The sequence below is a fragment of the Danio rerio genome, chromosome 10 (genome assembly GCF_049306965.1).
Source record: "Danio rerio strain Tuebingen ecotype United States chromosome 10, GRCz12tu, whole genome shotgun sequence".
In the NCBI taxonomy this organism is placed as follows: Eukaryota; Metazoa; Chordata; class Actinopteri; order Cypriniformes; family Danionidae; genus Danio; species Danio rerio.
This window is the reverse complement of record NC_133185.1, coordinates 18,552,501-18,579,432: the sequence shown is the minus strand read 5'-3', so window position 1 is coordinate 18,579,432 and position 26,932 is coordinate 18,552,501. Positions and strand designations below refer to the sequence as shown.

At 37.1% G+C, this 26,932-nt stretch overlaps 1 protein-coding gene across 4 annotated transcripts in view; it reads right to left on the bottom strand.

The window, feature by feature from the left end:
* slc12a2 (solute carrier family 12 member 2) overlaps positions 1-26,932 on the bottom strand; it is an 86,121-nt gene that overhangs the window by 13,960 nt on the left and 45,229 nt on the right. The window contains exons 5-22 of one of the 4 annotated variants that reach the window (XM_021479152.2): positions 25,831-25,970; positions 25,592-25,702; positions 24,906-25,014; positions 24,676-24,800; positions 24,497-24,581; positions 24,256-24,419; positions 22,308-22,415; positions 22,047-22,170; positions 21,867-21,968; positions 18,658-18,813; positions 18,463-18,562; positions 12,224-12,335; positions 9,365-9,505; positions 8,657-8,763; positions 6,624-6,697; positions 6,141-6,263; positions 2,247-2,294; positions 1,769-1,891 (exon numbers count right to left, since the gene is read on the bottom strand). In XM_021479152.2, the coding sequence (XP_021334827.1) occupies positions 1,769-1,891; positions 2,247-2,294; positions 6,141-6,263; positions 6,624-6,697; positions 8,657-8,763; positions 9,365-9,505; positions 12,224-12,335; positions 18,463-18,562; positions 18,658-18,813; positions 21,867-21,968; positions 22,047-22,170; positions 22,308-22,415; positions 24,256-24,419; positions 24,497-24,581; positions 24,676-24,800; positions 24,906-25,014; positions 25,592-25,702; positions 25,831-25,970 (2,052 nt within the window). 4 annotated transcript variants of the gene reach the window in all.

The window sequence follows — 26,932 nt, the reverse complement described above, 5'->3', positions numbered from 1 at the left end:
AATTATTATATACTAGGGATGTAACAATAATGTAAATACCGTCATACCGCAATAGTAATTTTTTTCAATATTACCATAGGCGCATGACTCAATAAAACTATATTTCTGAGAAAAGTTTGCTTAGGCGAATAAAGTGAACGGGAGGTAGCGGCAACTACAATTCCCATCAGCCTAGGCGTGGCCATCATCCTTTGCGGTCTGTTGTCACTACAGATCCAGTAATGCGGAAATGGAGTGTGTTGCTAGTAGCGGGCAAGAAAAAGAGCTGGAAAGGATCAAACCTAAAGCGGGTTTTAAATTGGATGTGTGGAAGCATTTCGGTTTCTTTCTAAAAAGATACGAAAAAGGAGAAAAGGTGACACAAAGAAAAAAACACAGTATGCAGGCACTGCCAGACTGTGGTTGAATATAAGTCGGGGAATACGACTAAAAACAGTCATGGAGACTGCAGAACACAGCACACTTGTTAGATTGATGCAGACATTGACTTGTACCGCAAAGAGACCTTATCTCACTCATGGCTTGTCCTCTCAAGTGGTGGAAAGACAATGCACAACGTTACCCACTGCTGTCAACCTTGGCTAAATCATATCTCTCTGTCCCAGAAACCTCAGTCCCAAATGAGAGTTTTTTTTTTCTATTGCAGGGGACATGCCCAGAGATCCCAGCTTTTACCAGATTATAGTTATATAATTTTCCTTAAAAAAACCCATCTCTATTAAAGTGAGTAAGTGATTAAATGTTGAATGTGATGAGTTTTCCTGTTTCGAAACTTACAGATAGATGACTAATTTGTATGTCATTGATATGTTCAGTGCTAAGGTAAATAAACACTTTTGGCACTCTTTTCATTAGTTTTGTTTTTCCTGTAAATTATTCAATAAATACTGTACCATGCCATTCATACCGAGGTATTATCGTACCGTGAAATTCTGATACCGTTACATCCCTATTATATACATATATTTTTTTTTCATCTAGAAGGGCATCCCCTGCGTAAAAACATATGATGGATAAGCTAGTGGTTCATTCCACTGTGGCGACCCCAGATTAATAAAGGGACTAAGCCAAAAAGAAAATGAATGAATGAATATTTTTTAATTGTTTAACTGATACCATTAATCAGGTAAAAACGCACCCTTTCGGTTAATAGTTAATCGTTTTTTTATAAGCATTCCTATCCTCAATAAAAACAGTATTTACACATTTTTTTAAGCATTTTCTCTGTTCAATCTTTTTTATTCTAATTTTATTACAGTTTATTTGTCTTGAATAATACCTTGACAATGTTTGATTAAATTAGGCCTTCACTGAGCAGAGTTGTGCTATTAGATTGTGTGATGTTGAAATTGCCACTGAAAAAGGTTGAAATGTCATTTGCATATAAAATTTTGATATCGAAACTTAATTCCAGAAAATCAGAACTAGAGCATGATAACTCTGTTTGTAGGGATTTTGGTCATATCTCAGTAAGATTATGTTTTCAAATCCCCCCATGCTTGTTGGATTTCATGAATTGTTTTTTAATTGCAAAGACTTTTCTTAGCACTGAGAAAACAACAATTGCTCAGGTCAAAAAATAAAACCATTTTTAAAAACCGGGGCAACTTTAAAAAAAATTCAGGTAACCACTTTACCTCACCTGCTTTTGTTTTCTCTCCATCAACATTTGTCTTTTCGTCATATTTGTAAAAACGAAATAAATCCTTTCAACATAAAAATCAAACAATGTGATTACAGTGCATAACTGCAAATGTTTTAAACATACCCCCGTCATCAAAGAGCCACCACACATCCACTGTCCCCTTCCCCTGTTTCTGCTGAAACTGTTGACTGGCATCCAACAACCTCTGATCAGCTACATTTAGAGGAACTGTCGGGCTCTTTTTATCTGAAATGACATATAAATACACTCAGACTCCAGATAAAGAGACACAGAAGTCATTTCAATATTATCATCAGATAAATTCATAAGCAGACAGAACAAAGGAAAGATGCTGAAGCAGAATCTTCAGAGGGAAAGAGAAAGGCAGCCCTGCAGGAAGACACAGAGTATTAGATAACAGACAGGAAGTGACATCGTCAGAGCTGAAACGCACACTAGCACATGTAGATGTGAAGGTCAGATAATCGAACCAGCAGAAAACACTCAAGAAAGCAGCGTGTCCTAAAAATGTCATGAAGAAAAAGTGCATGCAGGTCTGAGACAGATGGAGCGAAGAATGAAAATGAAAGAAACGTCCTGCCTTTCTTCAACAGCGGCTGAGTGTGGGCTTTGCCATCATCATCCTCATCTGGATAACATTTTGAAAAAAACACAAGAGGGTTAAAGTCCGCAAATGCTGCAATGGGAAACATATGCGTCAGTCAAACACAATGAGACATTTGTTCTTCTGCTGCAGTTTATTAGATGAGTGTGAAGCTGGTCACCTGCTGAGGAAACCTCAGGAACGCCATCATCACCAACACATCCAGATGACATCAAACATTTATCCACATGCCACCAGTATGACTTGACAGGTAGCCAAAAAGGCCCATGCTGTTTTCTGTTCAAAAGTAGCTTTCAAACTTTAAGTGCAACCCACAGTGCGCACACACACGCACACACACACACGCACACACACACACACACACACACACACACACACACACACACACACACACACACACACACACGCACACAATCGCACACAAACACAACTGAAGTCCTCCTAAATCAAGCACCTTGAGACTATCTAAAAAATAGTAAGGTATTCTGAAAATGTAAAGTTTTACAAATTGGAATACTGAATTTTAGAACATCACTGTAGGGGTGTTCGGTTCTGGGTTTTTTTAGAGTCGACTTCGATTCTCGACTCCTAATTTGGGAGTCGGTGGAATAGATTCTAGGATTAACTCCATTTACATTCACTTACAATATTGCAAGGATTAAACGTGCTGTATCACATCGCCCTTTATACATGCACACAGTTCTTCTCTGGTAGGACAAATGCAGCCGTTTAAATAATCTGTTTAAATAATCTCAAAATAAAATAGTTATCAGCCTATACCTTTTTTACAGCATATTTTAATTGTCTAGTTTAGATAATTCAGAAAATTATTGCAATCTTGGAGACAGAAAGTTAAAACATCAATTTATTATTGAAATATTTATGACAAGATGTGTAGCAGTTTATTAACAAATAAAAAAAAAAAATCCCAATTGAGCCAGAACAACGTTTAATTAAAATAATATAATTTAATAAAAATTATATTAATAAAAATTTATATAATTTAACATAATTTAATAAAAAGATTAAATAGCTGCCTAAATATCTTCTTAATATAAATGTTTTATACTTGAATACAGAGTACCGAGTGAATGAAATAATCTGGAGTAGTGGTTGGTCTGCGGTTGTTAATTTGGGTATTTTTTAAAGACAACAGCCGCATTAACCGATCAATAAACAATATAGCTAGATTTTCAATTCGATTTAATGACCAATTACATATTAAACACCCTGCATGAAATGTTTAACTTAAAAATTTCATAACAAATCTAAAATAATAAATGAAAGCAGTGTATGGACTGTGCCTCAAATCATATCATATTGCTCTCGCCATAGGAAATGTGATTTTTTTTAAGTGTACTTTTAAATAGACTATTACTTTACTTTTGAATATCACTTAGTTTTGTGCAATTTGTTTATTGTAATTATACAAGCTTGTGTTAATGGGAGAAGTCAGACCTGTTTTTGAACACAGCCTTGGCTATGTTTTGATTTAAAAATCCTCTTTTTGAAACAAATTTCATTTGGTATTAATTGTATCTTAATTTAATGTGTGTAATTTGTAGTTATCTAGAAAATTATCAAGAATAATAGCCTAAATATTAGACATGAAAGTGCATCCAGGGCTTAAAAAAAACTAAAAATGTGTGCATTTAATCAAAATTGTCAAACAATGTTTTAAAAACTCAACTTTGTTTTAGAAATTCTTCAGACAAAAAGTTTAAGAGATGGCAAATGCAATCTTCTAACATCCTTAGACCTCAACAAGAAATCTGTACATCTAAAGAGGGCTCATTTGAAACATTCTGGCAGTTCTCATCATTTTTTCACATTTTTTCTCATCTGCTTGCCTCCCGCAGCTATATTTGTTTTTTATGGTTATTTTCTCAGCCTTCGGAGAGCACTCCGATGTCAGTTAGTGCTGAGAGGGTTGATACTTCAGACCTCTGAGTAATTTATCATAGATAGACTACAAACACAACACGCCGTGCAAGCACTCGCTCTGTTCTCAGCCTAGACCCTTCAGAGAACATGCTGTTGTTTGTCGTGTTGTGTTGGCCAGATAGTTCAGAAAACACATGGAGTGTGGATGACATGGGATGTGAAATGTTTTCTGATGAGAACTGGCCCCAAAGGGACATGCTGGATCAGAAGGTCCCCATATAACTTCCTCTGAGCAACTACTGCAGAAGAGGAACATTTCACAGAACTCCTGGGAAATAAATTCATCTGTGTCTTTATTTCAGCTTGAATATTAACACGCACAAACACACACGGACACTTGTATATATGGTTTTTCGAGGACTCTATATAGGTGTAATGTATGATATACTGTCCCACTCTTAAGCCAAAGTCTCACAAGAAACATGTGACAATTTTTTTTTAAATGTCTATGTCAAAAGACATGATTTTAGGCATTTACAATAATAAGGACACAAAGTACATCTTCGTAAACCACCTTGGAGTACAACTATGTCATATCCATGTCATTATACAATTTTGTGTCCTCGTAAACCACATAAACACTCTTCAAACCAATTTCCACACAATCTGTGGAAAACAACTGTACTTCAATACAAGATAGGGTTCTTTCATCTTTTCCAAAGCTACATTTAAGCATTTTTTAAGCATATTTATTTTATTAAAATTACATATTTAAAATCATATAGATACTTTATGACATTATATTAGATGATACTTGTTTTAGTATTGTAATGTATAGTATTCTAAGGGCGCTTTCACACTTGGTTCAATTGCCTGGACCGTACCCAAGTTCGAATGTCTCCCCCTGCCACCTACTCGGTTGGTTTGTGTTCACACTGTCTTTTTTCCTTCTGAACCCCGGTACATTTGCGTCATCGAGCTGCTGTTTTGTTTACGGCTGTTGCTAGGTGACGGTCACGAAAGCAAGCGCCGAAATGGAAAGAGTTCCGCACATCGCGGTCATTCGGCTTTAACTGAAGCTTTTGGTTTTGGACATACAGAAAGCGACTCGCGTTCATCTGCCACAAAAAGGTTATAAACATTCAGAACATCGCACAATTTTTTTTGTTTTTAGAGGAGACAAGCAGACATCACTGTGTATCACTGTGTTTGCCCTGGCTCAGTCCCGCGCGTGTCACCAAGTTAGGAAACACACACAAACACAAAGGAAAGTTATGAAAATTATAGTTTGTTGTACAGTTGGCGGTTCACTTGCGTGATTTGGTGTGATTGCATTCACATCAGAAGTGAACCGTACCAGAGTTCGCATGAACCGTACCCCAGACCACCTCTTTTAGGCGGTCTCGGGTACGGTTCACGGGTGCACACTCGAGTTCAGAAGACTTGTTTACACTAGCTAAACGTACCGTACACTGACATCAAACGAACCCGGGTGCGGACCAAAAGTGTTAGTGTGAAAGCACCCTAAATCGCAATTTAGTCTAAAGTATGCCCAAAGCCAAGCATAGAATTAGTCACTGACTCTTCTAAATGCCATTTACTCACATTATATTTACTTTACCATGTATTGTTCACTTATGAAGTGGTAATCTTAATCCATTTGGTCTTCTCCCACTTAATCAAAGGGCACAGATAAAAAAAGACAGCAATATCATGCTTATAGGCACATTGATAAATATATATTTAGACCATTTTAAGTATTACCTATTTAGTAAATCAGATTTTTATAAAAGCAAAACATTTAAATCTTTAAGCTGTTTCAAGCACTCTACTCCAAAAACGAAGCATTTTCCAAATCTTAAAAACATTACACAAAAAATAAATAAATAAACCAAGCATTTTGAAAGATTTCAAGCACCCGTACAAAGCCTGACAAGACCTTCTTTAGAACTTAACAAGAGCAAAATAAGATGTAAAAGTGCTAACCTTTCTGGACCGCTGGGCTGTTCTGAACACTGGTGGCCTTGGAGGAGGGTTTGGATGAGTCTCCATCCGAGTCTTTGCTTATGTCCACTGAAACCACCACATCCTTCATACCTGAAGAATCATCTTTAGAGACAATGGAAAGTTAAGCATTACTTTGAGGTCAAGGCAAATTTAGATCTATCATGAAAAGCAAGTCTTAATGAACTAATTACATGGACGATTAGATCTGCCTAAACATTGAAGAAATCACGCATGTCCAGCTATGAGCATCATGTTTTCCCTCTAAAAAGGCTTAAGAGTTCACATACTTTGCTCTAAATTCTCTCTCACACAAACGGAGTAAAATTTCGACCTGCTGAGACAAAGATTTTCACCTGAAGCTAGGCTGCAGGGCTGCACTAAGCAGAAGCATTTGTTAAACTCTTTATTTTTTACAAGTTACGTGCTCATGCTGAAGTTAAATGTACAGGACTATACCTTGACCTTGAATGTGAGAAATATCAAGTCCCTCTCGCAGTCTGAGAATGACAACACCATACTGAAAATCAAACGCATCACTACAAACAAACAAACAAACAAACAAACAAAACATTAGTTGCAATTTACACAAACATGTAAAAGGTGTATATTAGCATAAAGCTATATAACTTTGTAAAAATAATTTATGTGGTTAATATTAGTTTCTAAATTGTTGTATTTTCTACAATTGAGAATAAACATCAGTATATATTTTTCTGTTAAAAGCAATGCTATTAAAAACACTAGATTAGAACAAATTATTCATGGCTTAAATGTTTTTTTTTAAATGTCTAGAAACAAACAAACAAACAAACAAACAAACAAACAAACAAACAAACAAACAAAAAAAAAAAAAAAAAAAAAAAAAAAAAAAAACTTACTGTTGCAACAGCTTATCTTTTAGATCAGTGGTGCTCAACCCTGCTCCTGGAGATCGACCTTCCAGCAAAGTTCAGCTCAAACCCTGATCAAACACACCTGAACAGCACTTGATAATTACAGGCAGGTGTGTTTAATATGGGTTGCAACTGAAATCTGCAGGTAGGTCGACAGGAACAGGGTTGGTCACGCCTGATTTAGATGAAGGAACAATTATCTACCATTAAGAAAGTGTACATTTTTGTACCATAACTATTTAATGGCGCTACAGCCCTAGCAACACTACTCACTACTTTTTTTTGAAAGCATATAGCATATTGTTTTGTCCAAATTTCACCTTGAATCTCATGTTTCATATATAAATACCAGATTTCAGGCAAATAAACTACAATCACCAGCCACTTTATTAGGTACATCTGTCCAACTGCAAATTTCTAATCAGCCAATCACATGTCAGAAACTCAATGCATTTAGGCATGTAGACATGGTCAAGACGATCTGCTGCAGTTCAAACTGAGCATCAGAATGGGGAACTTTAAACAGTTGTTGGTGCAAGATGGGCTGATCTGAGTATTTCAGAAACTGCAGATCTACTGGAATTAACGGACAACCATCTCTAGGGTTTACAGAGAATAGTCCAAAAGGGAAAACATCCAGTGAGCAGCAGTTCTGTGGGTGCAAATGCCTTGTTGATGCCAGAGGTCAGAGGAGAATGGCCAGACTGGTTCAAACTGTTTGAAAGGCAACAGCAACTTAAATAAGCAATCGTTACAACCGAAGTATAAAGAAGAGCATCTCTGAATGCACAAAACATCAAACCTTGAGGCGGATGGGCTACAGCAGCAGAGGACCACACCGGGTGCCACTCCTGTCAGCTAAGAACAGGAAACTGAGTCTAAAATTTGCACAGGTTCACCAAAATTGGACAACAGAAGATTGGAGAAACGTTGACTTGTTTGATGAGTCTCGATTACTGCTGCAACATTCGGATGGTAGGGTCAGAATTTGGCAATAACATGAAAGCATGGATCTATCCTGGCTTGTATCAACGGTTCTGGCTGGCTGGCGGTGTAATGGTGTGGGGAATTTTTTTTGGCACACTTTGGGCCCCTTAGTACCAATTGAGCATTGTGTCAACACCACAGCCTACCTGAGTATCGTTGCTGACTAAGTTCATCCCTTTATGACCACAGTGTACACATCTTCTGATGGCACCTTACAGCAGGATAACGCACCATGTCATACACCGCGAATCATCGCAGATGGGTTTCTTGAACATGACAATGAGTTCACTGTACTTAAATGGCCTCCACAGTCACCAGACCTCAATCCAATAAAGCACCTTTTGGGATGTGGTGAAACCACAACTGCGTGACGATATCATATCAATATGGACCAAAATCTCTGAGGAATATTTCTAGTACCTTTTTTATTCTACGCCATGAAGGATTAATGCAGTACTGAAGGCAAAAGGTAATCCAACCCGGTACTAGTAAGGTACCTAATAATGTAGGCGGTGACTGTATATACCCAACAGCACAACAAAACATAATGGCACACTAATATAGGATTATATGCATTGATAGTGGATTGATTTCAAACTAAAAAATTAAACCTACTGTATTAGGTTTATGTAGGTCTCAACCTCCTTTATGTCTCCAGTGCGCCAGTCATTTTTGAAACCAATAACCAGAGTATTGGGCCTCAATCTACCCAGTCCAGCAGCCTGTAAAAACACAAACACACACACTCGTAATTAAATACAAACTTCTTTCATTAACCAGACTTTCCAAGGGTGTTAAGTTTTTTTTTACTGAACTCAACCCATACTCTAATAGAAAATATTGTATATTTTCATAAAACATTTCATGATTATCTAATCCTTTTGTATTACAGCGATATTTAGCATGACCAATAGTGTAGAGTGGAATTGTGGGGCCAGTTTTGTCCACATCAATGTAGGTCAAATCAACATGCACATACCAGAATTAAATGTTTCAAAATAGGCTGAAACAGAATTCAGCTGTGAGCAGATTATGGGTCACGTGCACACCTCACACTAAGCAGCAAGTAAAGAATCAAAAAGAAAGAAAAGCCCAGTGTTAGGCTAAATGGTGCAAAGGAGCCTTTGAAATTCCAGTGACTTTGCAAAAATTGACATGAAGAATATGTGAGCCAATTTTAGAGAGAATTAAACAAAACCTTCAGTAAGAGCAAACACATTTCTAAATTAACCAGTGAAAAAGATCTGGGCATTACAGCTTTTATGAACTGGACAATTGAAAAAGTGAATGAATTAAAAACAGATCACACACACATACACACACCTGCAGCATGTACTGGGTTCCTTGACGGAGGTCTTCAGCAACGACACATGTGTAAAAGGCCTTGGAGTTGTTGTTAAGGAGCCACCTCTGGTAACGCAACATATCGCTGTTTAGCTCTTTGAAGTTGGGCCGTCGAGAACTCTAAATGAGTGCAGAAACAAAAGAAAAATGAATAAATGAGTTTATGCCATAGGAACATGAGTGGATAATAAGCTCATGGTTAGTTTACGGAAATGTTTTAAGTGCCAGGGGAGACTTCTACTGATAATTCTGATTATCACGCTCCACACAGACCCCCAAATAAGAGACTGCTTTATTACACACAGCTATAATAACTGTCTCCACAGAGTGAAAGCAAGTTTTATTATTCCAAGAACATGTTCCAATAGGAACGAGAGCTGCCATAAACAATCCATTCAAGCATGGATTGCACAACATTTTACTTGCTCCAAAAACACACATACAACATGTTCTCTGTGTATTAACAAGTTTAAAATGTTACAGTAGGAAAGCCGGACGAAGGGATTTTTTTTGTAGAAGTTTGCACTATTGATTTGTCGAACAGATAAGCAATGAAATCACCCAGTGTGTGACATATTACCATTTATAAGCTCCATTCAAAGGAAAATACCATGCTGAATGAGCTAGAGCATGCATTTCACTGCTCATTTACAAGACAACTAAAACCACTAATCCAGAGAGAAGTTATATTTCATTAGCGCTCGCTAACAAAAACCACAAATCAAACTTTAAAGCCAAGTGAAACAGTCCCGTCATTCCCCAAAACAAAGGCATGTCAAACAACTGAAACACATGACCAACAACACTTTAACTAGGAAATTAGGGCTGTAGATGGTCCTTGTGGTTACTGTGGTGTTCAAGATGTGGAAAATGTGACTATTACAATTATTCTATTTATATTAGTAGTATTATTATGTTGTTATTATCTGGATCCAAATTCATTCTACTGCTATCCTCAGCTCAAGCTATTTTCAAAAGTGCTTTACTAAGATTCAAAACCAACTAATGACCCATTTCCACTGAGCCATACGGTACAGTACGGAACGCTTTTATGGCTGTTTCCACTGTCAAAAGGCGTACCGAACCGAACCACTTTTTCTGCACTCTTTTGAAAGGGTACTAAAAGGTGGAGCTACACATGCAGCTGAACACTGATTGGTTACAGAAATCCATCACTAGCTCATGTGGAGCTAGCCAGAATGAAAACATAGGAACCGGCATGTTTTAAAAACAAAGTCGAGACATTACACCGTAATACTATATGCATAATAACAAGCCATGAATGACTGAAGCTCAAACAAACCTCGTCTTGATGTACAGACACAAAGTCAAGAAGAACAAAATCTGCCGTGTCCTGTTGTTTTTTTCACGAGGTCGTCTTAAAGTGCGAGCGGTTTTCACTTTCTCTCGGGAGATCACGATCGCGTCTACATTTGATATATACGAACTTCTTCAGCTGATGATAATAACGTGAGCGTGATTGTTGAAGTGTCTCTGCATCTGATCCTTTCAGAAAGAAAAGGACAAACCTGAGAGTGAAGTTTTCTGTAAGTGGAGACTGTAAGGGTCTGTATGTGTTCAAATGTGTTACGTTTATATATTTATTTTATATAATCACAGTTACAGTAATTACAGTGGACTATTTCGCCCTATCATTGATCTGCAGTTATAATCAATTTATGTTCATAGAAAAGTTAGTATTAAACATTTATAAACAAGTATTTATGTGTATTAAGTACCTGTTTTGTGAGAAGTGCTTCTCATATGATTTGTGAATGACCTGTACAGCTTTACTGTAGACATTTATTAAAGCGAAAATGACATTGACTGAAACTCTGTCGTACACCACGCCCACCAAAAGGGTACCCTTGGTAGTGGAAATGCAGGTCTAATAAAGGTGACATATACCGTACCAGTCAGTGGAAACGGTCCATAACAATACATGTGCAGTGCAACCAATTAGGGTATATGCGGAAGTATGCTAAAGGACTGTTAATTTGTCAGTAACCTGGGTCAAGGTTTAAGGGCTGTTTTCTATAAAAATCTGCGAATTCCACTGAGTGATATCTGATTTAAAGTGAGTCTCAGATTGTACAAGAAGCACTGCATTAAAATAAATTTCCCCTGCCATGTCCTTCAAGAGTTCACACTTAGATATTGTTTGACAACTGTTAGCAGTTAGCAGGTTTGGCATGCTGTCCTGGAAGAGAACCCTGAGCTCGGAGATAGTTAAGCCCAGGGCTCCCGCATGGTCCATAGAGCATGTGAATGGAGTACGAGATCAGGTGGTTCTCGAGAGCTCCCCCTGGTAAGGGAGGAAAAGAGGAGAAGGGGTGGATGGGGGGTTTCTTCAGAAAAACGAAGATAAGGAGTAGTTCTAACTAGGCTACTTCTAACCAGGCTAATGCAGGTAGATGAGTGGCCAGCTGCTGTCAATCATATCACATGCTCCTCTTGAAATTAGTTTGTAAAACTTCACTTAAAATATGAACTTTTATTTTATCCCAGTATATTCAACGGAGCTTCTGCACTAGCCTGCTGATCCTGACAGGGGCAAACGAGTAAATGCCTTTTTGTCCTGTTTTACGCTTGAGCAACTAAATGAATGCCAAAGTCCATTTAACTGATTGTAATTTAATTAAACTACAACATGAATGCTGTACAAGAAACTGTATTAAAAGTCACATTAAGCACTCACCGGAAGTTTATCAGTATGGGAAGAAACACTAGCTCTGCATATACTCTAGCTCCGCAAGTGCTGGTGCTACCATGTGCTGAACCAGCACAGTGCTCTAAAATGTTGGTTGGATGACTGGGATAAGTGGTTTAGATACTCACAATGCGCACATGCCCACATAACATCAGCCCCACATTTTTGGTGAAGGCATGGACCAGATGAAGAATAGCTGGACGCGAGTTTGGAGCCCCAGTCATCACCAGACACTGTGGCCTAGAGGAGACATGACAGAGTCACATTACCTGTACATCAAACACTTATGGGATCCTAAGAATTATAAACTCATGTACAAACAGCAGTGTTAACAAGGTATAATAAATGATGATGTCAAGCAAAAGCAGCACACTGAGTGCGTGCATTACATTCTCATGACCTCTGGTGTCACTGGTTCAGTCAAGGCAGAACACTGAGATTAGAGCTTCAAAGCAAAAATGTTAAGAATAAAACAAGATTATGCAGTGTGTGAAGCGGTTGATTTGAAGGTACTGTCAGAAACACAGTAATCTCTGACCCAGGAGGATCTAGAGGCACTTCCTCTAAAGATTTCAGTACGAGAACACAGGCAAAAATCACCTTCATCTGGTGTCAGAGCAGAAGACATTACCCTGAAGATCAAAGTCATTACAAAGAATCTAGAGCACTAATAAAGAAACAAAAACTATTACATCAAATATTTTTTTCTAATCCTAATTCAATTCTACTTCTTTGTCGCTCAAATATTTTCCATGGTTGCACTGCATCCAAAAAAAAAGAGAGAGAAAAACACTTAAGATTATTTTAATCAAAAAACGGCTAGTCAAGCATGAACCAATCAAGAACCAGTACATAAGCACATACTTGATATAGTTAACAAATTACAAAAATGTGCAAACTAAAATCAAATATGTTTCATAAAAGTAATTAAACACATACCCATATAGGGGTAGACCAACTTCTGATATATTATAAACTTATTTTCAAACAAGTTTACACATTTAATTACACAAGTTGGTGAGAGTCTAGATCAGGAATGGGCAAACTTGATCCTTGAGGGCCGGTGTCCCTGCAGAGTTTTGTTCCAACACTAGTCAAACACACCTAAACAAGCTAATCAGTGTCTTCAAGATCACTAGAATCTACAAGCAGGTGTGTTTGATTAGAGTAGGAGCTAAACTGTGCAGGACACCGGCCCTCCAGGACCGATGGTATAGATGGTATATTAAGTAACCTCCTACCTACAGTGAATTCGGAAAGTTATCAAAGCACTTCACTTTTTCCAAATTTTTTATATTACGGCCTTATTCCAAAATGGTTTATTTCCTCAAAATTCCACAAACTATACCCCATAATGATAATGTGAAAATAAAAATTATTGTTGCAAAAATTATTAAAATTCTGAAAAAATCACATGTATACAAGTAATCTCTAAATTGAGCTCAGGTACCTTCTCTTTCCACTGATCAATTTTGAGATGTTTCAGCAGCTTAACTGGAGTTCACCTGTGGTAATTCAGTTGATTGGACATGATTTGAAAAGGCATACACCTGTGTATATAAGGTCCCAGGGTTGACATCCATGTCAAAGCACAAACCAAGCATGAAGACAAAGGAATTGCCAGTAGACCTTTTGAGACAGGATTGTCTCGAGGCACAAGGCTGGGGAAGGTTACAGAAACATTTCTGCTGCTCTGAAAGTTCCAATGAGCACAGTGGCCTCCATCATCAATGAGTGGAAGATGTTTGGAACCACCAGGACTCTTCCTAGAGCTGGCCGGCCATCTAAGCTGAGTGATCGGGGGAGAATGGCCTTAGTCAGGGAGGTGATCAATAACCCGATGGTCAAAGCATCTGAAGGACCCTCAGACCATAAGAAACAAAATTTTCTTGTCTAATGACACTAAAATTTAACTCGAGTGAATGCCAGGCGTTACTTTGGGAGAAAACCAGGCATCACTCATCACCAGGTTAATACCATCCCTACAGTGAAGCATGGTGGTGGCAGCATCATGCTGTGGGGATGTTTTCCAGCAGCAGGAACTGGAAGACTAGTCAGGATAGAGGGAAAGATGAATGCAGCAATGTACAGAGACATCCTGAATGAAAACCTGCTTCAGCGTGCTCTTGACCTCAGACTGGGGCGACGTTTCAACTTCCAGCAGGTCAATGACCCAAGGCACACCGCCAAAATATAAATGGAGTAGCTTCACAACAACTCGGTGAATGTCAGCCAGAGCCAAAGCCCAGCCAGAGCCCAGACCTAAATCCTATTGAACATCTCTGGAGAGATCTGAAAATGGCTGTACACCGTAGCTTCCCAAGCAACCTGATAGAGCTTGAGAGGTGCTGCAAAGAGGAATGGGCAACAATTCCCAAAGACAGGTGTGCCAAGCTTGTGGCATCATATTCAAAAAGACTTGGGGCTGTAATTGATGTCAAAGGTGCATCAATAAAGTACTGAGCAAACGCGGTGAATACTGATGTACATGTGATTTTTCAGGTGTTTTATATTTAATAAACTTGCAAGAATTAAAAAAATCTTTTCACACTGTCATTATGGGGTATTTTGTGTAGAATTGAGGAAACAAATGAATTTAATCCATTTTGTAATAAGGCTGTAGCATTAACAAATGTGGAAAAAGTCAAGCGCTATGAATACTTTCCGGATGCACTGTATATTTACCTCTGTTCAAGAAACATTTTGTTGATGTTGTTGAAATGTTTAGATTTGTATTATATCTAGCCAAGTATAAACAACAGTAGGGTGAGTATTGAAAGAGCACTATTATCATTTTCATTTGCATTTGAGGAAAGGACCCATTCAATTAAAACAATAATTATTACTTAACAGTTCACCCAAAACAGAACATTCTGTAACCATTTACTCAATCTTTACAAGTCACAAACCTGATTTGCGTTTTTTTTTCCCTTCTTTGATTTTGAAAATCACCTTATGTGTTCAACAGAAAAAAGCAATCTCATAAAGGTATGCAACCTGTTGAGAAAGAGTCAATTTTATTGTTTGGGTGAACTATCTCTGTAACACTGTTGAATTGATTTAGTAAGTTAGAAGGCAAAATATGTAATATTCATCGCTAAAGGGTTGCGTATTTACAACAAAGAGTGTAAAATTATTGGCGTTATCGCTACTTCCTATGAGACGCCTGCAAAAATCACATTCATAGATGAGCTAAAGTATTCAAAACATGATCATGATGCATCAGGACAATAACTATTGAACTGACAGTGCTGAAGCGATTGCTGATGAGAGACAAGAATGACATTAAGGCCCCGTTTACACTAGTGCGTTTTAGTTTTAAAACGGCGTTGTAGAATGAAAACGATTCGCGTCCACACTCGCGTTTTACCCAGCGTTTCTGAACAGCTCTCAGTCCACACCAAAACGCTGAAAACGCACATCACGTGACCACACACACACTCTCAGGCAAGCGCTCCAGCATTTCTACCCAGAAGAGAGCTCTGCTTGTCGGACTGCTCATCAAGCATCTCCCGCTGGATCTAATCTCACTATATTTGCTAAACGTGATATTTCATTCATGTTTTTGTCTTTATCTAACGACATAGGCCAATTCCCTGACTTTGGTCATTGGAATCTATTAAGTTACTTGTTCACGGGTAACATGTTTTGGTTAAGCGCAAAGATAAGTTAATGATTAATCCAGGTACATTGACTGATCGCTTGCCTTTATTTCCTACAATGTATAAATTTATTGTATGTTATACTTTTATAATTATCGATTATTAAAACTGATATTCAGCAAAAGAGAGGGTGTGTTTCGTATTTTCACTGAAATTGAAAGGAGGCAGTTGTTATTGGCTCCGTTTTGTTATAAATATCCACAGAGTGAAGATGACGCTCATGCAGCACGACGCCTCAACATTTCTGCTGTCTGTTAAGTTGCTAATATTAAAAAGAAAATAGGCAGTTCCTTAAATCATGTTTACATTTTATTGTTGAGAAAGTGAAACAACGTAGCCAAGGTGATGTGAATGAAGTTATAAAGTACACTGTTCCCTTTGAAGATTTACCCGTGTCCTCGGTATGTTTTCCATATCAAACTGAGAAGGGGGAGACTGCAGCCTTGATCAAACTTGCGAAGTCTTAACTTACAAGAAGAGGATGCGAGACTGAACTGTGTGTGTTAGGCTACTTAATATTGAGGAAAAGCCCCAATCAGATAGGCGAACGTTTGCAGCCCCGCCTCCGTTTTCAGATGTCTCCGTCTTTCCCCATCCACACTGAGACGGAGCAGCAGCGTTTTAGAATGAAAACAGCCTCTCCAGCGTTTTCGAAACGCTCCGTTTTCGGCGCTCGAGAACTCCGGCGTAGTGTGGACGGATGGCGTAACCGTAGCAAAACTTATGCGTTTTCAAACTAAAACGCACTAGTGTAAACTGGGCCTAAGGTTATGTTTCCCTTTTTTCTATAAAACCAAATGTACTGTAGGCAGGGGACGATAACCGTTTTTAAGGTATATGGTATTTTTTTAGGACAACAGAATCTCCAGCAGAAAAGTTACTTAAAGATGCCATTTTAAATTGTCAAGAAATCTGTTTCTGAAATGAGGACAGCAGAAGTCAAGGGTCTAATTTGAATTATTTAGCCTAACATGTTTACTGTAAGAGCGGCACGCTGGCTCAGTGGTTAGCACTGTCGCCTCACAGCAAGCAGGTCGGTGGTTTGAGTCCCGGCTGAGCACAAAGGCATTTCTGTGTGGAGTTTGCATGTTCTCTCAATGTTCCCGTGGATGTGAATGAGTGTGTATGGTGGGGATGAGTATCATTAAGCTTTTAACGATATTACTACTTTTATCGATACTACTTGTTGGTTCTCTTATTTGTTGGTTCTCTTATAGGTACTTTTTGTAGCGTTATTTTATTAATTATTTTATTATTACATTTGTAATGAAAGAAAACAAATTGTAAAACATTTAAATAAAATTTTGTCCTGTTAAAGTATGTACAATAGTGTAAGGAAAAAAAAAAACATTCTTCTGGAGAAAAATCAACATGTTTGCCTTTTCTGGCAGAAGTCAGAACCTTTCTTGGTTTATTGTGCTTCCTGCAGTTGAAAATACCCTCGTTAAATTGCAAAATGCAGTTAAATAATAAGAAAATAATAAAAATTTCTCATTAATACATTTACATAAACAAGTTAATAATGTAAAAATAAGGTGTTTTTATCATTTCTTACTAAGCATAGTTTATTATCAGGCTATTTATAGACTATATTTGTAAATACAGTAATATAAAAGCATTTTTAATGTTTAAGATTTATTTAGGCAAAAAAAAGTTTTCACTGTAGCAGAATGTGTGTGTTTGTTAAACTATTATTATAATAACTGCAAAGCATAACAATGTGGATGAAGCACCTATAGCTAGGCAGTCGAAAACTTTTTATTTGTCTTTCTGCTGTTAATGCACTTCTGAAAGATATCAAATAATTGAAATTAGATTAATTAATTTATGCAACTGTATGTAATGTTTATTCGGCAATAATTCTCCAGTACCCACAACAAAACCATTAACGTCAGAGCTTATCGATACTTTGTCTTTTATAATGTAGCACCGATAAAGAACCACGTTTCGGTACCCATCCCAAGTGTATGGTTCTTTGACAATACTGGGTTGCGGCTGAAAGGAGATCCGCTGTATAAAACATATGCTGGAATAGTTAGTGGTTCATTCCACTTTGAAATAGAGACTAAGCTGAAGGAAAATGGCTAAATTATTGAATCATACACAGATCGAATGACATATACCGGCCTGTGCCTGGTTTGATGTCATTAAGTCATTAAATTAAATAAATAAATAAATAAATAATAAGGCGAAGCAGTGGCGCAGTAGTAAGTGCTGCCATCTCACAGCAAGAAGGTCGCTGGGTCGCTGGTTCGAGCCTCGGTTCAGTTGGCGTTTCTGTGTGGAGTTTGCATGTTCTCCCTGCGTTCGCATGGGTTTCCTCCGGGTGCTCCGGTTTCCCCCACAGTCCAAAGACATGTGGTACAGGTGAATTGGGTAGGCTAAATTGTCAGTAGTGTATGAGTGTGTGTGTGAATGCGTGTATGGATGTTTCCCAGAGATGGGTTGTGGCTGGAAGGGCATCCACTGCGTAAAAACTTGCTGGATAAGTTGGCGGTTCATTCCGCTGTGGCGACCCCAGATTAATAAAGGGACTAAGCCGACAAGAAAATGAATGAATGAAAGAATGAAATAAATAATAATAAGTGTATATTAACGTATTGTGCATAAAAAAATGTACATATTATACATATTTAAAAAAATTTTGTTTAAACAAATTTCAAGTTGAATAAAACTGAAAAGCACACTGAAAAATGCTATGTTACCTGAAGGTTTTAATGTGGTCAGCTACTCCGCACAGCTGTAAACTGTGTGTTAAGGCCTGATGATACGTCAGAGCTTGAGTTGACGAACCCCAATTCACATCTGCGAGACCACAAAAAATTGATAGAGACAATTTCACAAAACCAAATCCCAAATCTGATGTGTATGTCTTTTGTTAAACATCAAGTCAAGCTTACCTGGTTTTTTGTAGCTGACGTAGATGTAAAGGGATAAGACAATGACGTTGGTCAAAAGCGCTGCCCACCAATTGATGATAAACATGACAACACAACATAGGATTGCCCCGGCCAGAGACGCCCACATGTTGTAGTACTTGAAGCTTGGCCTCCATCCTACCCAAACAACATGCAACAAACATTTAGAGATCTCTAGTCAGAAACCAGGAGACCTGCAGAATTATGGGTTAGGAAATGGCAGTGTAGTAAAAGATCAAAATGTCCCAATTACACAAGTCAACTGGAGCCAACATATTGGAACGGAACGACTAAATTGTTGGGTTAAAAACAACAATAGTTCTTTGTGGTCCGAAAGTGCAAGCTGTGCCATTCTGCCACGTTACGTAACAATATGGGACACAAACAATGGCACGCGGGTGTGTGATAGAACACCAGCCGAAAACTGATACCTGCTAGTGAAAGTGGGGAAGGGACACCATGTCTCTCTGAACACAGTCCAGAGACTGCTGGCTGCAGTAATGCTCACAAAGACATGGAATCCGCTCAAGACATTTCATATGAGGTTGTTAAATGTGCCAGAGCTTGACAATGTAGTAGTAGTCTTTACAACACAGATAATTTACATCAATGACAGTTTACAAAGCTGGAACATCACAGTTTTTTAAAAGCATGAAAAAAAGATTTGATTAAATGAAGTTAGCACAAGTTAGGATACATATGAGCAGTTACCAATACTAGGAAGGCTTCTTGAGCACAGGACACATACTAATGGGATTTAGTGGAGTCACGGTTACCTTGGAATGCTACAGAAACTACACGACATAAAGGGTACAGCATCTTAAACTGCATCTACAAAACATATACATGGGAAAAAAGTACAAGTACCCTTTATGTTCATGTAATTGTGTAGAGACTATATAAAGTGTCAGAAGTGTAGATATCTACCTGTTGGTCCTCTAGAGCTTTGGTATTGAGGGAAAAACAAACCTCTTTACACAAAGAATAAAGAAACGTGTAAAATTACAGCTTCAAAAAATAAGAAACACAGTCAATAACAAGATGGCAAAAATTGAAGACTCACTATCAATTAAATAAAAATAGCTTTCAAATACATCCTGTTACAAGAGAAAATGTCTATAGTACAACAATACAACCCTTTAAATTGGGACTGTTACTTTGCAAAGCTTCCCAAGTTCTGGAGGATGCCTATACAGTAGTCAACATTCAAAGTTAATCAAAAACATTTTTCAAAATTGTCCTAAGACAAGAAGCATAAACTGTAAAAGATATGGACGTAGTACCTGTGACGTCACCTATGAATAACGCAACATTTAAAGTTTGTGAATAACGCAAAAAAAGCTACATGTCGCCATATTTGTTTGTGCGTCATCGAACTGACTACGGGATACCAAACAAGGGCAAAGAGGCGAAGCATGAGCGGAGCTACAGACACCTGCTAGACAGCTTTTCTGGGAGAGAAATGCTTCATACTTGGGTATACACTACATCAATAAATTGTTTAGATTCTTAACACTGTTGTAGTACATTGAGCAACTAAGCATTGTTCTTATGACGCTTTCTACAGGAGGAAAATGCAAATCACTTTCAAATACTTACTAATATAGTCTTCGTTAGTAAAAGCAAGCCTATTTTTATGAAATCCCAGCATAACACTGACAACGTTTCAGATGACTGTTTTATAGCCTACAGCTAATCAATATGTCAGATTCTGGAGTGTTTTACAGGTCTAAAGAAAATTAAAAGTAAAACAAATACATTTATAAAGTTGGTATATAAGTACATAATTGCACTCAGCTGGAAAATGGAGGCAACTTGAACGGTTTGAGCACAATTAAGAGCAACAGCATGCTATAGTATCTGATAATTGCAGAAAATCATTTCAAACGGCAACTGACTGTGTAAAGCCACATAACACAAAACAAAAATACAATGTATATAGTTCAGCAGCTAATCAGCCGGAATCAGCTAAGGTGACGGCGACCAGTGAGACCTAGATGTCACTCAAGTGTCCGCGCCCTTAATTTTGCAGACTTTAAACTTAATAAAAACGAAACACATGAGTTATAAAAAAATTCACCACCCTCGCAGTTGTCATGAGGGGTAATATTAGCTATATATACCAAAGCCATCTTTTGTACCAGGCTGTAAACATGTTTTTATCAGCTGTAAAATTGGCCATTGCAGTCAGAAATCATTTGGATTTCCTGGAGTCAAACCCCAATGTTGCGAGTCGGTGAATTGCAGTTTTAGTAACTTCCGTATTGGCTTCCCAAGGGAGAGCAAGAATGAGTATTCAATAGTTTTAGGACAAATTTGATGAAAGGTAATGATCTACTTCAAATGTCGACTACTGTATCATCATGATCAGGATGGGAAGACAATATTCTTAGTACATTCTCTCCATATTCATGCAAATTGTAGTGATGATTGTATTCATCCAGCTACTCATTCTGCTGCTACTAAGATTAAAAGTTTTTTTTTTTTTTTACATTTATTTAAAATTGGTCAAATTAGTTGAATTGAATTAATAAATACTTACAATTTAGTAATGGGCAGGGCCTAATTTTAACACTGTGTTTGTGTTAAGTACAAATCGTGGAATCGTGGGAAGGTTTGTTAATCTTGCCAAAAAAGAGAAGCATCTTAAAAATAAATAAACACATATAAATATATATAAAATATGAATAAATAAAACAATATAATCCTTCCTTGCAACATTACTGTTGTAATAAAGTCTAAATTATTATTATTATTATTATTATTATTATTATTATAAAATTATACATGTAAGAATTAAAAACTACAAAAGTTCAGTAAAAATCCAGTGATTTAATTTGTGCAATTGTATTAAATAATAATAAGGACAACATCAACAAAAATAATAATAATGCTAATAATGCTACCATAAACCGCAATTAAATATTTCTCCATATCATTTTACAGTTTTTAGAGTGTTTGCTTGTTTGTTTGTGTGTATATTAATGCAATGAGATGGTAAAAAAAAAACGGATCTAATCAATAAATATAAATATACAAAATGCATTTCTTACGGCCAGAAAATGGTTTCATATATAATTGACACCAATGACATTTGAGCACTCTGGTGTCTTTGTAGACATGACCCAGCTCGTTTACAGCATGAATCCATCACACCTCAACCGGTTCAGAGAAGTGGGAGAATGCCTTACCAGGGGAATTGGCCAGCGAAGCGTGAAACACCGAGAAGTTGATGAGAGCGTATGATGCCAGGAAAAAGTTGGAAATGATTGGGGCAATGACGTTCAACTCCGCTGAAGAAATGAAAAACAAGTATGTGTCAGTGAGTTGACCTCATCTTTGTTGAATAAAATAATTTGATCAGCGCTTACCAATTAGAATGAAAGCTAACGCAATGCCAAAGGTAAGAAAATATCCTCGCAGGGGCTCGTTGTTCTTGCCATAGCCCTTTCCAAAAATTGCAATTCCAGGATAGATATTGTCTTTGCATAAAGCCTGAGGAAATGGAAGAACGCATCAAACCAGCAAGACCTGTTCCAACATTATAGAGCTCCTACAAGCACTGAAGTTTAACCACACTCATTGGTAAAGCACAATATAGTTAACTCAAAACAGTTAATGCAGATATCTACCTGAAACACTTTTGGGGCACTGACGAGAGATGCCAGGGCAGAGGAAAGTGTGGCAGAGAAAATCCCAGCACTGATAAGAGGACTGAAGCCTGACACCACGCTCATAACCTTCAACACAAGACATTCAGTCACAAATCAGTCCTACACAATCTTTCAGTGTCTTTCTTCCTTTTGTGGGATTTAGAGAGAATTTCTCATCTTTATGTCTTGAACCTTAAAGTTTGTTTATATATGGACTGTTTTGGTTATTAGTAATTTTTTAATAAAGCCTATAACAGTGATTCTCAAACTGTGGTACTTGTACCACTAGTGGTACTCGGGCTTATTCTACTGGTACGCGGAGGAATCACTGAGTAACAAAAGAAAAAATGAATACAATTTTAATCATTTGATTTGTACGATAACACCAATGTGATCAGTATTGGTTGTTCTCTGAAGCCTACGATCAAAGCGTTGCACTTAAAATGTTTACTTTAATGCATCGCATCATCAGCTGCTAAAAATCTATTTAATTGGCACAGAACTAGAAAAAGAGGTGCGTGGTGCTTGCAGAGCAGATACTGTACGTGCTAGAGCAGAGGTCCGCAACCCTTGAGCCACAGACTGGCACAGGTCTATAGATCAACTGGTACCAGACAGCACAAATAATCATTAATTATTTAAATTTTATTTATAATCTGAGTCTGAACAATCATTTATTTTGAAAAATGACCATGTTCTCTTGTTACATCTCGGTCACTTGAGGGCCAAAATTTAACCCACAGGCTAGTGGGTTAAATTTAGAATTACTAATTTAAAATTAGTAAGAACTGCAGCACGAAGCGCTTGCGTATTCCAGGCGTCCTCAGTTGAAAACATCTTAACTTTTCAGAATGCCACACGTGAGTCATATGACAAGAACCGACTGATCAGCTTCATATTTTGTATGGAATATAATTTCGTTGATTAAATAGAACTCTGCTTCGTTTTTGAACTGTGCAGTGCTGTAGCTGCTTAATTTGACCAACTACGCTACTTTATTTCAATACTGGTCATTATGGTGGTACTTGGAGAGACAATTTTTTCTGAGGTGGTACTTGGTGAAAAAAGTTTGATAACCACTGGCCTATGACATAAAAAAATTTAAAAAGTGTTTTTACCTCTAGTATCAGAACAACTTAATATTGTTTAAAAAATATTATAAAAATAAAAAGTTGAGTTTGAGAGAATAATATTGTAAATTGCGCAAATAAAAGTATTACAAGCAGAAAAGCTGTTTCCCTGAGTGACAAAGATGTTTAATAATGAATGAATCTGCAGTTTAAATGAACTACTTGACTAAACGAATAATACTATATATTTAATTAAGTTATTTACTTCTGCAAAGACTTACTTATCGGTTGTGTATTAAATCATTTCAAAGACTGACTCACGAGACATACGGATATAATGGTTACAAGTCACAAAGATTTATCATCATTTATCCGATTTTGGATTGAAGAACTAAAATAATAATAATGATATATATTTTTTTAAATAAAGGGAGAGTTCACCCAAAACTGAAAATTGTCATCATTTACTCACGCTTTACTTGTTCCAATTTTATTTGACTTTCTTCTATTGAACACAAAAGTTAATATTTTGAAGAACACTGTAACCATTGACTTCCATATAATACGTTTTTCCTACAACGGCTAACAGGTTATCAGTATGTTCATTATAACAAACAAAAACAGTATCAAACTGTGGAAACAAATTCAATGCAAGGCCTAGAGCAAAACTTTAAAATCTACCATGTGACTGCTCCGCTTTCTCTTTTTTTAATAGAACAGATGCACCTTTAACTTCCGTATATAAAAGTTATGATTCCTACTAAACCTACTTCAGAATCTCAATAGGACTTGGAAAAAGTGAGTGATTATAGTGAATACAGAGTGAATATTCATATCTGTTTACTTTGCTGATGTACCTGGAAATCATTGTGAAGACCAAACTTGCAGGAAGATACTTCTCCTTCAACCGTAGGTCTGCAGGAACTGAAGTCATAGCCATACTTACAGGCTGCATCAGTACAGTTTGAAATGAGAGTAAAGTTACTCTCGATTCCTGTAGCATCACGCACGATGCAAGCACCTTTGGAAAAAACAAAACAATTAAATCAGAAAAAACAAGAGTGATCGACTAATATTTAACATGATATGCAAGTCTACCTGCAGAAATGGCCACACCCACGTACACAAGGCCTGTTATGAGAATAGCCAAAAGCGTTCCTTTTGGGATGGCCATTTGAGGGTCCTTAGAGAAATTAAACGTTTACAGAGAAGCTTTGCGAATGACTGAATGAAGAATAACTACTGTGTGTGGAGAGAAACTGATTGCCAACACTCACTGCTAGATCTCCTGAGATGTTGGCACCAGCCAAAATGCCTGTGGCTGCTGGGAAGAAGATGGAAAAAACAGAGAAAAACGTCTGTCCTCGAAAGTCTGGACCAAAATTTTCCGCCAAGATGCCAGCTATAAAAAACAAGAGATTAGATAATCATGTTGTGGGATTACATGAAACACAATTCAACTGAATAAAAAAGTGGGTGCATTTAAATTTAATAGCTGAATTCTTACCATCATAACTAAAGAAGCCAAATTTCTTCTTCGAGTCAACAGCAATGAAGGACCCAATGAAGTAGTTGAAAATGGCAGTAATCAATATGACCAATAGGAATATCTGGGCCTGTAAAACAACATTTTTATGACAAACATTGTAATTTAGAAAAATTGCTTATAACTTCTGCTAAGATGACTGCTTTTGTTATGATCCTTGGATAATTCTGCAAACATTGATACCACATTTTCCATATTTTGCTAAACTTCCGGTCAGCCATTTTGATTTCATTTAAAAAGCTGCTTTTTCGAACTCTTTCTAGGCCGTTGGTCTGATTTTCACCAAACTTGACTCAGATCATCTTCAGACTGTGCTGACAAAAAGTTAATTCGTGTCGATAGCTTTAACGGTTTTTGTTTACCGCACTGACAAATCTGCTGACACGATGCCAAACGACATATGAGGCTGTATCTCTGTGATGCTTAAAGATACTGACACCAAATTTGAGGTGTGTCATTGCCATATTTACATATTTGGTAATAACTTTTGACGGCATATGCTAATTTAGATGAAATTGAGCTCAAATTATTCTTTAGGTGATGCTGAAAACATAGATACCGCATATGCCATAATTGGCCTAAATAAACTTAAACAATTCAGCCCTGGCTAATACTTAAAACAAACATCATATTAACAAATCTCTTGCCTTGGCTTCCCACTCCATTCCAGCCACTGAAATGCCGAGAAGCAGAATGACTGTAATGGTCCCAATGACTCTGATGTCATTTGTTTGATCGATCATTAATAGACCAGAGTCCTAAAGAAACAAACAAATAATAAATAGTATAATCTACAGTTGTACACACTATCATCCTTAAAACAATTAATTATGAACATAAAATATTTATTATGCACAACCTATGAGAATATAATTTGGTCTCTTACCATGAGTAGCTCAACAACAGTTTCGGCAAAACCCACAACATACATGGCTACAGCAACAGCATTGGCAAAGGCAAAAATGAGACCAATGGAGCCACCAAACTCTGGACCCAGACTTCGAGATATTAAGTAATATGCTCCACCTGAAGAACAGAAATAAAAACAACCCAACATTCAGGGAAAAAAAATCATTTAAAACAGATTTTGCAGCAAAATAATAAAAGGATAGCAATTTCCTCAACATAATTCCTTAACAAATCCTAATTCTCCCTATTGTTTATTCTTTATGGTAACTGCATTGTAAGAGTAGTCTGAATAAACATTTGATTCAGGGTAATTTGACTATTGGCCAGCAGGAACAACAAGAGAAGTGTGTTCATCCACATAGCAGTGGTAAAACCAAATAAGTCCCAGTGATGTAGTATATACCAAGAAGAGAAAGGGGCACAGCATTAAACTGTGAGAAACCCCAGTGGGTAAGATAATAATCGGTTCAGTTACCGATAACACTGCCGTACTGTTAGCATTGCTTTTTACCATATTTAGATGTTTTTTTATTGTTAAATTCTGATTACAAATGTGTCCAAATTACATCTTGTTTTTATTATTATTGTAATATTAATTCTACAGAAGATCTTATTTATTATTATAATTCTTAATAATGGTTAATAAATAATTGGAATAGCAAGAAAGATTAGGCCTAATCTCAGATTACCCACTACAAATGTCAATAGCAGATAAAACACAATTTAGTGCAATGCTGAAAACGAAAACAGACACTGTAGTATCCTGGTGTGTGTGAAAAAAATGCGAGTTATCTGAAAGGTGTGGAGGTGACAGCTAAATATCCATTTAAAAAAAAAAAAAAGCCGATCCTACACAAACACCCTTTGGGATTGAGTTCCCAACTGAGGTGCTTGTGGAAAAAAAAGAAAAATTTCCCCCATTCTAAAACAACATTTTTATAGTGCAATCACCTGGTCTCTCAGTTGAAGGCCTACAGAGAGGGTCAACTATCCTTTTCTTACTTCCAAACTATCAATGAACTTCTCAGTCATCTAAGGGAAAAACACTGAGATCTCAAAACACTAAAGAATTCCCCCAC